This window comes from Lithobates pipiens, unplaced genomic scaffold (assembly GCF_037356315.1).
Source record: "Lithobates pipiens isolate NorthernLeopardFrog02 unplaced genomic scaffold, aLitPip1_a1.2 Scaffold_18, whole genome shotgun sequence".
In the NCBI taxonomy this organism is placed as follows: domain Eukaryota; kingdom Metazoa; phylum Chordata; class Amphibia; order Anura; family Ranidae; genus Lithobates; species Lithobates pipiens.
In genome coordinates, this window is record NW_027507758.1 from 410243387 (window position 1) to 410259063 (window position 15677).

General features: G+C 40.8%; 1 protein-coding gene across 5 annotated transcripts in view; it reads right to left on the reverse strand.

Moving 5' to 3' along the window:
• NAALADL2 (N-acetylated alpha-linked acidic dipeptidase like 2) overlaps positions 1–15677 on the reverse strand; it is a 1383985-nt gene that overhangs the window by 710772 nt on the left and 657536 nt on the right. For all 5 annotated transcript variants that reach the window (XM_077487950.1, XM_077487951.1, XM_077487952.1 and 2 more), the window contains one exon: positions 9445–9595. In XM_077487950.1, the coding sequence (XP_077344076.1) occupies positions 9445–9595 (151 nt within the window). The remainder of the gene's footprint in view (positions 1–9444; positions 9596–15677) is intronic.

Sequence of the window (15677 nt, forward strand, 5' to 3'; positions counted from 1 at the left end):
ATGAACACCAAGTGTCCTTCTTTAGAAAAACATGTGACCTTCTTTCCTCATTCAAGGAGGGAATTCTGATCCTAGGAGGTGACTTTAATGTCCCTCTCAACCCGAACCTGGACTCCTCTACGGGCACGTCTGCACTCCCCTACCGCGCCCTACGACAGATTAAGATTCAACTGCAAAGTCTGACTCTCCATGACACATGGCGCACACTGTTCCCGACTGACAAAGACTACACCTTTTATTCCCATCCGCACCAGAAATATTCGAGAATAGACTTCTTTTTCCTCTCCCAATCTGACCTCTCTTTCCTTTCCTCTGCCTCGATAGAGCCGATGTTTCTCTCCGATCACCATCCCATTACCATGACCCTTACTTTTCCTGAATCTAGACAAGTAACCAAAACCTGGCGGATGGACCCCTCTCTTTTAAAAGACCCGGTAAACGTTCAAAACTTAGAGACCAGGATTCGCCTGTACTTTCAGGAGAACATTTCCCCTGATGTCTCACCTATCTCAATTTGGGAAGCGCATAAGTGCGTTTTGAGAGGTGAGCTCATCTCTATGACCGCAAAGTCCAAAAGACAACACCAAGAAAGGATCTCGTCCCTTATTGACACAATCCAGAGACTTGAAACGACACATAAACAATCGTCCTCGCATGCCACCTTACAAGAACTCCTGTCCGCACGATCCTCCTTATTAGATGAATTAGGTAAGCGCACTAGACGTAGATATGTCCTCCAACAAAAAGTGTTCTATGAACACGGCAACAAAAGTGGGAGGCTGCTGGCCCGTACGATTCAAACGACCAAAGCTCCGTCCTTGATTCACACCCTTCGCGACGGCCAGGGTTCACTCCTTTCCAAAAATGAAGACATAGCGGCCCACTTTGAGAACTTCTACTCTGCACTCTATAATCTACCGGACCCTAACACAGGACCCCCTGACGCACCTGACCGTTTAACGCGCATTAAAGAATTCCTGGCCCAATATAGTCCCCAATCAATCACCCCAGAGCAGGCCGCGGCCTTGGATCATCCACTCTCCCCTGAGGAATTGTCCCTCGCTATAAAGCAAATGAAAGCAGGCAAAAGCCCGGGCCCTGATGGCTTTCCCCTTGCTTATTACAAGAGCTTCGCCGAGATTCTCTCCCCCCGGCTCCTGACAACCCTGAATTCCCTTACAGATCCTTCCACCTCTGCAGGGGATATGCTGGCAGCCCACATAGCCGTTATCCCTAAGGAGGGGAAGGACCCATCCCAGGTCTCCAATTACAGGCCTATTTCTCTACTGAACGTAGATATTAAACTCTATGCCAAGATGATCGCGAATAGACTTTCACCACTTGTCCCTGGCCTCGTCTCCCCTGATCAGGTTGGGTTTGTCCCGGGGAGGGAGGCCAGGGACAACACTATTCGAACACTAAACATTCAACACTGGCTTTCCACGAATAGGTCAGAGGGATTTTTGCTTTCACTTGACGCGGAGAAGGCGTTTGACAGGGTGGCCTGGGACTATATGCGGGAGGTGTTGAGGACCATTGGCCTCCCCTCCCGTATGCTTGCCTATATTAACGCCCTATACACGAACCCTTCTGCAAGGGTGAGGGCCAATGGCCTCCTGTCAGGCGCCTTCTCCATACGTAACGGCACCCGGCAGGGCTGCCCTCTCTCCCCTCTAATATTTGTCCTTACGTTAGAACCCTTCCTTAACAGGATACGAACCAATACAGACGTCCAAGGGGTCGTTATTAATCGCACAGAATACAAAATCGCCGCGTTTGCAGACGACATTCTGTTGTCTCTGCGATCGCCCCGGACATCTTTACCTAACCTGTTGAAGGACATTAAGGATTTTGGTTATATATCCAATTTTAAAATCAACTACTCCAAATCCCACGCCCTCAACATTTCTTTACCCCCTCGGGAGGTTTCCCATTGCCAAGCATCCTTCCCCTTTCACTGGAAGAGAGATGCTATAACTTATCTTGGCATTCAATTAACCAAGGACCTAACTGAACTCTATGCCCATAACTTCCTGACGATCCTAGCAAAAATCCAAACGGACTTGAAGAACTGGTCCAACCTTAACGTATCCTGGTTTGGCCGTTCTGCGCTAATTAAAATGGTAATTCTCCCGCGCATTTTGTACCTTCTCCAGACGATCCCAATCCATATCCCTCCATCCTTCTTCTTGACTTACAAGAAGCTATGCTCCACTTTTATCTGGAAAGGGAATGCTCCACGCATTAAATATTCTCGCCTGACTTGTCCTAAAACTAATGGCGGCATAGCCCTTCCTGATCTTTATAATTATTACTTAGCGTGCCATCTAACAAGACTGTTGGATTGGAAATTCCACAGGATGGGTAAGCTTTGGGTGGACTTAGAGGGCTCCTTTTCGTCTTCCCCCTTACACACCCTCCCTTGGATCATACAGCCACATTGGCCCGTCTCCGCCAAGACGCACCCGCTCATCCACGCATCCCTGCTAGCTTTCAAGAAAGCGGTAAACTCCCACCAGATCTCCTCGTACCTAGGCCCTTTGACACCTCTGAGGGGAAACCCGGATTTTTTGCCCGGGGAATCGGCAACGTTCCTTTCAAGAGAATGGCCACATGCCGATATCCTAGCACAACAATTTTTCCACAGAGGACGACTTAAATCCTATGACGCCCTTAAAGCCATGTCTCGCACGGGGGACTTTCCTTTCTGGACTTACAGACAATTGGTGCATTTTTTCACTTCCAAGCCCCACTCAGACGACTGGACAAGACGACTTACCCCATTCGAATCCCTTCACGCCCAGGCCATGCCACAAAGACACCTCATATCCCTACTTTACTCTATCCTACAGGACAAAACGGGATCCCCACAGACGGAATCCTCCAAAGCATCATGGGGTAGAGACCTAAATTTACAGTTTACAGAGGAAGACTGGAGTGCCATCTCCACATACGCACATAAAGGATCAATGAATGTTGCTATTCAAGAAAACGGCTATAAAATATTAACAAAATGGTACAGGACCCCCTCCCGACTTCATAAATTCTCTCCCTCAGTCCCAAATGTCTGTTGGAGATGTAACCAGGGCGAAGGCTCTATGCTCCACATATGGTGGCATTGCGCTAAGCTCCAACCATTTTGGAAGGAGGTACATTCCATAATAGCACATGTCACCACTTACACATTAGATTTCACTGCTGGGCAGTACCTTCTTCACCACACCTCTCTTTCCAGACGGACATACCACAAGTCCTTGGCCATGCATATGGTCAATGCAGCGAGACTTTGCATCCCTGCGCTTTGGCGCTCCTCCCAGATTCCTACTGTCAGAGACTGGTTGACAAAAGTTGCTAAAATTGAAGAGATTGAAGAGCTAATTTCTATTTCTCATGATCGCACGCAGAAATTTTCCGCCACCTGGGCATGCTGGACGCACTTTAAGTCCACGGACAGATACAAGTCGTGTTTTCCATATTGATCACCCATGATGATTTCTGGTGTTCGCTGTGTGGTGGGCTGGGGTTGGGGAGAGGAGCGACCTTCCCCCCCCCTACCCCCTCAATCCCTCCTCTGTTCCTTCTCCATCCCCCCCTAGCCCTACTTCGGCCCCTTCTGGCCCTTCCTTCCCTTCCGTACCCACCCCCCTAATTTCATCCTTTCTTTATTCCTTTCTTTCGCCCCTCATGCATAGACCATATCCCATTGGCACACTACCTAACATGGAGGTTCCCCACCTCTGTATACCAAAGATATTAGGAGGCTTTCTATGTCTTTTATTTCTTAATACTCCTAGAGGCGGACCCCCTGATCCTAGTCGGTCCTTGGAAGGGCCCGATGGGGGAGGGGTTCTCCTGTTCAATGTTTCCTACCCACACATTGCTGTTAGCTCAAAGCCTCTTGGATTTATGCAATTGATGGTAGTTCATATGTTTGTTTTTTCTGTTACCTGATTTTTTAGACTCAGTACATTCCGTATTCTACTTGTTCTTGCTTAATCAGCTATGTACAAATGTCTATAGACCTTGTCACTGTACCGCAAAGTTAAGGACGCTGCTTCTGTTTGTCCCTGAAATGTGCTGTGTACCTGTTTGTGTTTTGTACGAATAAAAATCTTTTTGTGGAAAAAAAAAAAAATACAATTTATATATAAAGATAAACTAAAATGTTCTTGGATCAATGTTATTTTTAAAACGCTTACACATTTATGAACTGGTGTTTATTTACCTTTTTCTTATTTAATCTTTATTATATCTATACTTTATTTTTGGCAGTCAACAATGCAGTAAGTATGGATTTTATCATGTTTGCTAGTAAAGATGTAAGGGGAGTGTCAAGTCAGTGACTTATTCAGATCTATTGTAAGTACAGCAGCTGCTATCTGGCTATTCAGAGGCCTCCTATTCTGGCAACAAACAACATCAGTATGCTGAAAGAAGTTTTATTATTACTTTTTATAACAAAAATAATAACAAAAAAAAACCTAAAATTGTTTTTGACCACTTCAGCTCTCACACTTGTTCACCCCTTATGGATCCGAAGAACATTTAATAAAAAAACAAAAAATGTTTTGCTTTAACTTGTCAGGTTGCTTTAACTGACTTCATCTGAAGATCAAAGTTTATCCCTTTGATCTGTAGATGAACAAACAGAAAGTTAAAAAATGAAGCAATGTTTCATTGTAGCTTTCTGTATTCACAGCTGAGCAATGTTATTGATAAACATTGCCAGACTGCTTGTTTTTGACAGCTCTTGCTGCCGGGACCTTCTCTGTGCACTCTGTGCAGCTGTGATTAATCGGAGCTGAATTACCAGGTAACTGGGACAGGGGGTATCATGGCAGCAGGGCAGAAAGACTGGATGTACTAGACATGCCCTGTGTACAATTTAGACATATTTTTGGACGTATCTGGCATGCCCATAGTCTGCAATTGGTTAAAGGAAGGAATGCTTTACTTCTGTACTCATACACCTCTCTATACAAGACATTAGTAAATTAACATATTTCCCAAGGGAACATCAATTACAAGGTAAGCAAATACATCAAACCTGTAATTTCTGTTCTCATGGTTCTTGCTGTATAATGGTGTTGCATACAATTTATTCTTTTATTTGTTTAAGGTCAAAATTAAAAATATATAATGGTTAAAACATTTTATCATTCACTTTAGGAAGTATATCTGAAATATTGCAAATGCATTTTTTGTGTTCTCATTTTAGCCCACATGTGGAACACTAAACTCCTTGTTTTCCAGGCTATGCTTATCTTCTATTTTGAAAAAAAATATCCCGTTGTTTACATCAGATCAGTAAATCAAGTTAAAATGTATACACAAAAATAGATGCATCAAAGTAGTGACTCATCCTTATCCCTCCTCCACTCTACAAAGAAGGAGTCAGTCAAGATTGCTGTAAGCCTCTTCTGACTCCAACACACAGCCATGGGTGCCAATTCTGCTTCTAAGCTTGTCCTGTCCATGTTTTCCAATAGGCAACCAAAAGATAGCAATCACTGCAGTCTGATGACCATGTATAATAGTCCATGTATTCCACAGAATGATCAAAACACATCCCTATCTCAATTCTTACACGCTTCACCTTCAAACAGGGCTTAATCATAATTATATGTGCAAGTTCAAATGGCTCCCTCTAAAGGTTGTCAGAGAGGGAGAGCTTAAAGCGGACCTCCACCCTGAAGTTGAAGTTCCGCTCATCTGATCCCTCCCCCCCTCTGGTGCCACAATCGGCACCTTTCAGGGGGGAGGGGGGTGCAGATACCTGGATAATCCAGGTATCTGCACCCACTTCCGGGATAAGATCGCCGCAGACCACCGCAGATGCCCCGCCCCCCCGTTGGGTTCTGGGAAACACACTGTTCCCAGGACACAGCGGGGACCAGCAGAGACACGCAGCGCGACTCGCGCATGTGCAGTAGGGAACCAGGCAGTGAAGCCGCAATGCTTCACTTCCCGATTCCCTGACAGAGGATGGTGGCGGGGGCAGCAGAGAGACGAATGATTGCTCGTCATCTGGCGCCGACATCGCTGGCCCCTGGGACAGGTAAGTGTCAATTTATTAAAAGTCAGCAGCTACAATATTTGTAGCTGCTGGCTTTTAATATTTTTTTAAAAGGTGCAGTTCCTCTTTAACAGCCAGCTGATTCTGCAATACTATTTGTTTAGAAAACTTATAGGTAATTTTTTTATGTGATTGGCTCACAGTGTGTTAAAAGTTTACATATATAACAAAGATTTTATTTTAACTAGTAAAAAAAATTGATATACTGTAAATATCATGGTTTATAAATATTTTCTTTTAAAAAATTAAGATCAACCCAAGATTTTATTAGCTCCCGTTTAATATTATACATTATTTTTATTATATTAACTATCATCAGAGGCCATCCTAGAGCTAAAGGAAGCAAGATGGATATCCTTTCCTACTCTTTGCACTCCCAAAACTAAAATAATTTTTTTTGCACACTCCTGTATAAAGCTACTTTCAATTTATTTGTAACTTCCATATTCAGATAACTTGATATGACAATATTATATAAACAGTATTATTATATTTACAGCCATTAATGAAAAAATACAAAAAAAAATGAACAGGTACATGTCTGATACAATGCAAAGCTAAGCAAGGGCAAAACAACAATCTTGTATTTACTTCAAGAACTCCCAGGACACTTCACAGAATACCAGGTCAGATATAGTAAGATATTGAAAAAAATGTACAATTATTTTCCCACTGAGCTGTCGAGGTACTTCATGCTGTGAATATCTAACACCCTTGCCTGACAGACATGAATGGCTTAAATTTTTCTTCCATTCTCAGCCGGCTTCAGGTTTTCCTACAGCTTTAGCTGATGTTTTTTTTTTTTAAATCAGGAGAATCCTGATACAAATAAGTTGCATTACATTAATATTTAATTAATGTTCACGCCAAAATTAATACTTAGATATAGATAAGCCCTTGCAGATATAGATGCCAACAGTGCCTGGTCTTTTTTTAGTATCAACATGATTCGAACAGGATTTTTTTGTCTGTAAGTAGCACAGTGAAAGAATTTGAGAATGGTTGTCTGCCTGTCTGCTGTGTTAGATTCCTGAATTTTATCTGTACAATTACAAGCTTTTTTCAATTTGTCTAGAACGAAAATACAAAAAACAAACAGTTTAGTAATCTTTGTACAATTCTGAAACATCCTTTTGTCATGAATTAGCAGTGTAATTGTTAGGTATTTTAAATGAGTCTTTAAAAATGCTTCTCAGAAGTTAAAAAAATGAAAAAATCATGGCAGTATTAACGTTGTTTTCATTTTTTTTTTAGATCAGCATTGAAGGCAAAAATAAGCATGGTGACCAAAGTACAGTGTGAGGCAACCATAACAGGGTACATTACAGGGATGTAGTCAAAATAATAAAGCATTATCACCTCATCCACCACGGAGTCTCATTTTGCAAAAGGCAGCCCAGTGTAAGCAGGTGTAACATAAAAACATATTGAGATTAGTTACCTCTGCAAATAAGAGAAGGTCTTACTTGGGCTTCATATTTATTGGGTATAGATAAAAGAAGAAAAAAATGAGGAGCAAGAAGAATGAGAAGAAAGAGTAAAGAAAAAAATGGGGAAGCATAGCATGTGGTTGGTAAAAAAAACATAAAAATCTGAGCAAGGGAGCATTCAAAACTCTCCATAAAGTGATTGAATACAAGAGCATTAACAAGTTCAATGTATAAATTATTTAAGCATCATCATGTTGCAGATTAGCATATTTTATAATATTAATATTTATTAGTTCCTTCATATCTGCAATTTTGTTAAGATGGGAAACCCAATCATCGGTGGTTGTGATTTTCTCCAGTGAAGAGGGACACACAAGCTTGCCACACTCATCAAATGCATCACTAGGGTTTTAAAATATTGTTGCTTAGACAAACTGGTATGATGTAGCAAGTACTGGGCAGGGGTAAAGTCCAAGTCCAAGGATCAACCAGAAATGGATGAAGGTATGTGGTGGACCTCCCCCCCCCAGGAAGGACACAAAGATGGGCACTGCCACCAAGAATTAGGGTTCCCACATTTGCATTTCCAGCATTTAGCAGTTGCTTCAGGATAGATTTTATGTATTGCGGATGGCATACACTACCATCTAGCTCTCAATTTAAAGCCATTCACTTGCACATTTACATTCAAGGAGCCTTTGTGGATCATCATGTGTATTGAGTCCCAATCTTTCTCAGACAATGGACCTCCAAATCTTGTTCCCATTTTAGGCTCACTGCATTCCCATATGAACACTAATTTTTAAATAAATTAAGATAGTTAAAATAAATCATGTTTTTTTTTTTTCTTGGGGGGGAGGGTTGCACTTGAAAGACAAGGAAACCAAGGAAACATTCAAAATGTGCCTGACTTGGAAACCACCCCATAAAGTTATAGGATGGGTAGGCAAGAAAGACGGTAATGCCATAAGATCCAATAAGTGGCCCCTATCAAAGAAATGACCTGCAAGCAAATTAGGTTTAGGCCAATTATCTTCCAGAAGGTTCCCAGAGGGAAATTCCAGATTGCACCTAAGTAGTTAGAGTGGACCTTTCAGTGAAGAGATGGAAGAGGCATTGCATGCAATCTGGAAAATGCTAAGTGTATGACCTATAAGCAGATGGGTTTTCAGAGCTCAGAGAGCTTGACAATAACCAAAAGGACATTGTCCAGTGGGAATGTTGAGAAGGATTCTCTCACACATATCCAATCTTTCAAAGACTGGTGCAGGGTCCAGTCCATAATTCTCATTAGATTACAGGTCCACTAGTGCTTTCTAATGTCTGAAAATCCAATGCCTCCCCTATGTTTAGAGAGCAGCATAAGAGCAAAGCTTAGTCTGATTTTCCCCCTGTCATAAAAAATGTAGTTACCATAGTCTACAGGGAAAAGAAAAGGGCAGTGGAAAAATAAATAGGAATATTTTGAACTGTATAAAGACGAGGTAAAACTTTCAGTTAGCATTTGCAGGTCTCCCAAACCAGGAAAAGCATGCTTTATCCCAGGTTTTCAGATCTTCTTGGATTTGTACTAACAGTGGCTGGTAATTGCACCAATAATGATCTGACAAATGGGAGTTGGATCCCCAGATGGGTGATGCCATACTTTTTCTAAAATATTCATTTTTATTTTGGAATACATATGTAGACTCACAATCCATGACAAAGGTTTTCATATCTGGTGAGTTCTTCACTAAGCTTTACAAATATTGTTAACTATGCCAACCATTTATTTTGGATTATCCAACATACCTTAATTAATGTCCTTTGTTTAGCAGAATTACATCATGCTTGACTGGGGGAAATAACTTGAATATTTACATTAAAAATGCTGGTAATGGAACATAATGCTATTAAGACTTTAATGCATTATTAATTTTAAGTTTAAAAACAACTTACCTGTTTTTGAAGACTTTGTGATAAATTGGTTTATGTCATATTTCAAGGATACCATAAATGATTTGTCTTTTCCATTTATCCCCTCTGGTAGATCACATGGGTCAAGATAAATAAGAACTCCTCCAAACCCAATATCTTCTAACAAAGAAAGCTAGGAAGAAAACAAATGAAACGAACTTAAAGTGGATGTAAATTGAATGACATTTAGCTTGTTGAAGCACTGTGTATTTGAAACAATTAGCAATTCAAATACAAAAAAAAAACATTTTTTTCTTTTTTAAAATAATTTCTTGCATTTCAGTGCTGCTATTCTCCTGTGACTTCTTTTTAATCTACTTCCTAACTACGGGCAATATTTGCATTGCATTTAAAAAAGGTGGGTTAATCAGGAAATAATGAATGCTTTAAAATATCTTTTCTTTAATCCATAATATACTGTTTTTTTTTTCTTTTAAAATATCATGCAAACATACATAAGATATTAACAAAGCAGTAGGGTTTCCCTTGTCATACAGCAGCTTTCACAATTGACAAGAATGAGTTCAGTCCATGCTTATCATTCATACTATATAAAGGTACAATGACCAATTGTTTTTATCTATAGATGTAGTTTGTGAACCACATTAACGCATGCTTCCTGCTACAGAAACAATCATCTTAGAACAGGAAAGTATAATCCATTAATCTGTAATCTATAAACCCAAGGGATTAAATCTCAGATACACAAAAGTCGTGATGGGTGTATAAATATTTCCAGTGTTGATGTGTGTAGCACTAACCCCCGAAGGAGCTGCTGGTTATTTTTGGGCTTACCGTTACCTTCCGTTCTCCTTGTGACACGTCTAGGGGATGTCCCATGGTAGATGACCCAGTAACTTGAGACTGACAATAGATCCACTTGAATGGATTTTATTTGCAAAACTTAAACCATTGAACAGTCTTTTAACTTGGGATCAGAGGTTTGGAAAGGAGGTTCAGGTACTCTCAATGTCAAAGTCCAAAAACATTAAAGAACTTGCTTACTTTGACTGCATCCAGAGAATAGCCATTCGCAGCTGGATGAAGACTCAGGTTGGACAGTCCCTCTCTCACAAGGCCTAGCAGCTAACAAGGTGCTTACTCAGGAACAAAGTCTTTGCCACAGACGTTGTTGCAGAACACGTAGGGAAACTAAGCTGTAGAACACTTGTAGGATACCTGAATCTTTCAGCCTGCTTGCCGATATCCACAAGACCGGATTCTCTTGGTAACTTCAGCCCTTCCAGGCTCTTGTTAAGAAAACCAACCCGTACGTGGTGTTCTTCTAAAGAATCCTCCCCTGGAATGCTTGAAGTACACTGGGTCTCTCCCGAACCGGAGACGGCACTCATCCAGCTCAGAATCCTCCTCTTTTTTCCCCGCCTTGGGCTAGCCAGCCCCGAGGTGTTAAAGTCGGGTGAATCCGCACCCCAGGCCATAGCTTTCCTGGGGGGTGATCAGAAGGACCAGGACCATGTAATCAGCACATCATACTGGCCCGGAACCCCGAACCACGCAATGTCTGCATCTTAAATTCCCTCTCCCAGAGGGCACCGCAAGAGGACCACTCCCACTGACTTGGCTCCGAAAGAGAGTAACTTAAGCACCTGACCAGACCCTAGTCCCATGCCTGCCAGAAGAGACAGTGCCCCCTGTGGCCAGGCTGAACATTTCACAGTCCTCTCAGACTGATACAGAAGTTAAATTTAGACAAATAAACCCAAACCTACAGTAACTGCAGTTTAGACAAAGTTTAATTTTGAAAAACACATAGTGTGTGCTCTTCAGGATCCCGCCGCTACATGTATAAAATCTTTTCTTGAGCCAGGACTGTCTCCTACTAACTACAATCTCCAATATCACACCAACAATCCTCACCCCTCAAAAAAACAATACGCAGACCACTATCTACTACTGCAGTAACTGCTGTTATCACTTTCTCCCCCTCTGAACTCCAAAATCTCCCAGTTAAGGTGAAATGTATTACCATGTACTAGCCATGCCAGTAAAATTGAGACAGACTCCTGTACCATTGATTATTAATTACCGGTCTAATCCTCATCAGTTGGATGGACACCCCAACAATAGATTTTCCAGCTCTAATTCCCTTGCAGAGTACAACTGTATTTGCAAATGAGCAGTCTTGGCAGATGACAAAAAATAGCACTCTGATACCTCTGTGTTGTATCCTTCATTGGTGCAATGTATGCATTGAACACAGGTCTTTGGGGGGGCTGTTATTGGTCACCACTAAGGCTAGGAAAAGGAGAAAGATTGCCTGCACTAAGAAAGGAACCACCATAAGTCCAAGGATAGTAGTAACTATGCGCGACCTACTATCGCCTTCTGAAATCTGTGCCACTTACTACTGACCCCTGACCTCCGCATAATTTATTGTGACCTCTGAATTCTACATCACTTACTTCTGACCCCTGAACTCCGCATCATCTATTACTAACCCATGAACTCTGCCTCACTTACTAATGAACCTCTACATGGTCAATATTCAGCAGAATGACACAATGAAATAACACCCATCTTTTGCTATGACTAGCTGTGTACAGTGCCTTGAAAAAAGTATTCACACCCCTTGAAATTGAAAAAATGAAAACGTAAATATTATTTATGGGGATTTTATTTGATAGACCAACACAAAGTGAAACATAATTGTGAAGTGAAAGGGAAATGATAAATGGTTGACAATTTTTTTTACAAATAAATATGTGAAAAGTGTGGTGTTTGCATTTGTATTCAGCCCCCTTTACTCTGATACCCTTAACTTAAATCTAGTGGAACCAATTGCCTTCAGAAGTCATCTAATTAGTAAATAGAGTCCTCCTGTGTTTAATTTAATCTCAGCATAAATACAGTTGTTCTGTGAAGCCCCCAGAGGTCTGTTAAATAACCTTAGTGAACAAACAGCAGGTCGGTGATAAAGTTGTGGAGAAGTTTAAAGCCAGGTTAGGCTATAAATAAATATTGCAAGCTTTGAACATCTCACGGAGCACTGTTCAATCCATCATCTGAAAATGGAAAGACCATGGCACAACTGAAAACCTATCAAGACATGGCTGTCCACTTAAACTGAAAGGCTGGGCAATGAGAGCATTCATTGGAGAGGCAGCCATGGTAACTCTGGAGGAGCTTCAGAGAACCACAGCTCAGGTGAGAAAATCTGTCCACAGGACAACTATTAATTGTGCACTCCACAAATATGGCCTTTATGGAAGAGTGGCAAGAAGAAAGCCAGTGTTAAAAGAAAGCCATCTGTTTCAGTCTGTTTGCAGTTTGCGGGGACACAGCAAACATCTGGAAGAAGGTGCCCTGGTCAGATGAAAACAAAATTGAACTTTTTAGCCTAAAAGCAAAATAATATGTGTGACAGATCTCCTACCACTGCATATCACCCTAAATACACCATCCCCACCATAAAATATGGTGGTGGCAACATCATGTTGTGGGGATGCTTTTCTTCAGAAGGGACAGGGAAGCTAGTCAGAGTTGATGGGAAGATGGATAGAGCCAAATACAGGGCAATCTTAGAAGAAAACTTGTTAAAGTCTGCAAAAGACTTGAGACTGGGGCAGAGGTTCACCTTCCAGAAGGACAACAACCTGAAACATACAGCCAGAGCTACAATGGAATGGTTTAGATCAAAACAAATTAATGTGTTAGAATGGCTCAGTCAAAGTCCAGACCTAAATCCAATTGAGAATCTGTGGCAAGACTTGTAAAATGCTTTTCACAGACACTCTCCATCCAATGTGACAGAGTTTGAGCTATCTTGCAAAGAAGAATGGGCAAAAATGTTACTCTCTAGATGTGCAAAGCTGGTAGACACATGCCTAAAAAGATTTGCAGCTGTAATTGCAGCAAAAGGTGGTTCTACATAGTATTGACTCGGGGGGGGGGGGGGGGGGGGTTGAATACAAATGCGTGCCACACTTTCAGATCTGTAAAAAGAGCAAAAAACATTTATAATTTTCCTTATACTTCACAATTGCAGTATGTGCCATTTTGTATTGGTCTATCACATACAATCCCAATAAAATAAATTTATGTTTTTGATTGTAACATGACAAAATGTGGAAAATTACAAGGGGTATGAATACTTTTTCAAGGCACTGTCCAACACACTTTCTTTTTCTCAGGCAGGGGGACGCAACTTATGATCTTGCACAAAGGCCCACTGCTTTAAGAAAATGGTATTTCGAGGATGCTAATAGCATAAGAGGCAATTACAGCTTGGTTGTATAGCTGATTCAAATATACTGTGTAATATCTATATATATCTATATCTATATATATATATATATATATATATATATATATATATACACACACATACACATACACACAAACGCACACACTTTATTACCAAGAGCATTGGGAAGACAGTGCCTATACATGCACATTCCTTTTAATGACATCCCAGTCTTAGTCCATAGGGTTCAATATTGAGTTGGCCCACCCTTTGCAGCTATAACAGTTCAACTCTTCTGAGAAGGCTGTCCACAAGGTTTAATAGTGTGTCTATGGGAATGTTTGACCATTCTTCCAGAAATGCATTTGTGAGGCACTGATGTGGACAAGAAGGCGTTCTGTTGGGTTGAGGTTAGGACTGCAGGCCAGTCAAGTTCCTCCACCCCAAAATTCGCTCATCTATGTCTTTATGGACCTTGCTTTGTGCACTGGTACACAGTCATGTTGGAAGAAGAAGGGGCTATCCCAAAACTTTTCCCACAAAGTTAGGAGCATGAAATTGTCCAAAATGTCTTGGCTGGGCTTCTCCTATTAGTCACAGGAGTGCAATTAATTTTGCACTCCTGTGACTCGTTTTCAGCAAAGAGCAAACTGAAGTCCGCTCTTTGCTGATGTCACCAATATCAGTCCAGGCTCTGGGAGTCTGGATCCGCCAGGTGCCTGGACTGATAGCTGTCTTGGCGAGCTGCTGAGAGGCTGTGATGGCTGATTGACAGGCAGCAACTCTCTCCTCTGGGATCCAAGAGAACCGAGCCATCAGCTGGGTTTGATAGCTCAGTTCTCAGTGCAGAGACGCCGGGGGGACAGATGCAGCATCGGACCGATGCTGCATCCACCTAGGTAAGTATAAAACTGCAATAACTCCCAAACCCATACTTCTTTTTTAAGGATTTAGAGAAGAAGAGTGGACCAAAATTTCTCCTGGTAACCAACGAACGAACTACAAGAAACGTCTTACCTCTGTGCTTGCCAACAAGGGTTTCTCCACCAAGTACTAAGTCATGTTCTGCTTGGGGATCAGATACTTATTTTACTCAACAGAACCGCAAATCAATTTATAACATTTGTATTATGTGTTTTTTTTTTTTTGGTTGATATTCAGCCTTTACCATTTCAAAAAAACACCTATCGTAACAATTATAGACCCTTCATTTCTTTGTAAGTGGGCAAACTTTCAAAATCTGCAGGGGATCAAATAATTATTTTCCCCACTGTAACTTTACATTACTATTCCTTCTAAGTCTGGAAAATAATTAAAGTTTGTATCTAGCTGTCAAACATGTTCTAGTGCACAGTGGTTGCTTAATGCCTTTTAAAATCTGTTATAAATTCTGTATCTAACCTTTTGTAATCTCAGTTGCTTTTATTGAATTCATGTGTAGGTCCTTAAGAATTTTTCATACAGTTTAAAAAGTTCCTATTTTTTTCAGATTTAATATGCAAAATTGCTAGCTTTAGGGAAAATGAGCCTAGACACTATATTTAAAGGATTTTTTTTTTTTATTGTTTCACTTTAGCATCATTAAACAGTTTAATGTAATGTTTTGTAATAAATAAAGTGAAGTGAATGTTTGTAAAGTGTAAAGTGAATGTTAACTTACCAAAGAAAATATTTTTTCAGTGTAGTGACTAAAGTGAATGTGTGTTCGCATCCACTCATGTAAAGGCAGTTAAAAAATTCCCTTTCACAAAATTAGGATCAAAATGAACAAAGCTTCACTTTATTAACTGAGTGAACATTCAATTTGGTATGTGAATAGTAAAACAATTCCTCGGTCTCTTGTGAAAGAATGAGCACCATGCATATAAAGTAGCATGTTAAAATGAAATGGGTGCATTTAAATGTAAAGGACTTAGTTGGAGGCAAGGAAAATGCATTCGAAGGATGAGTCAAGTGGTTAAGAGGCTGATATAGAGTTGAATAATGAATACATTAAATATTACCATTTATA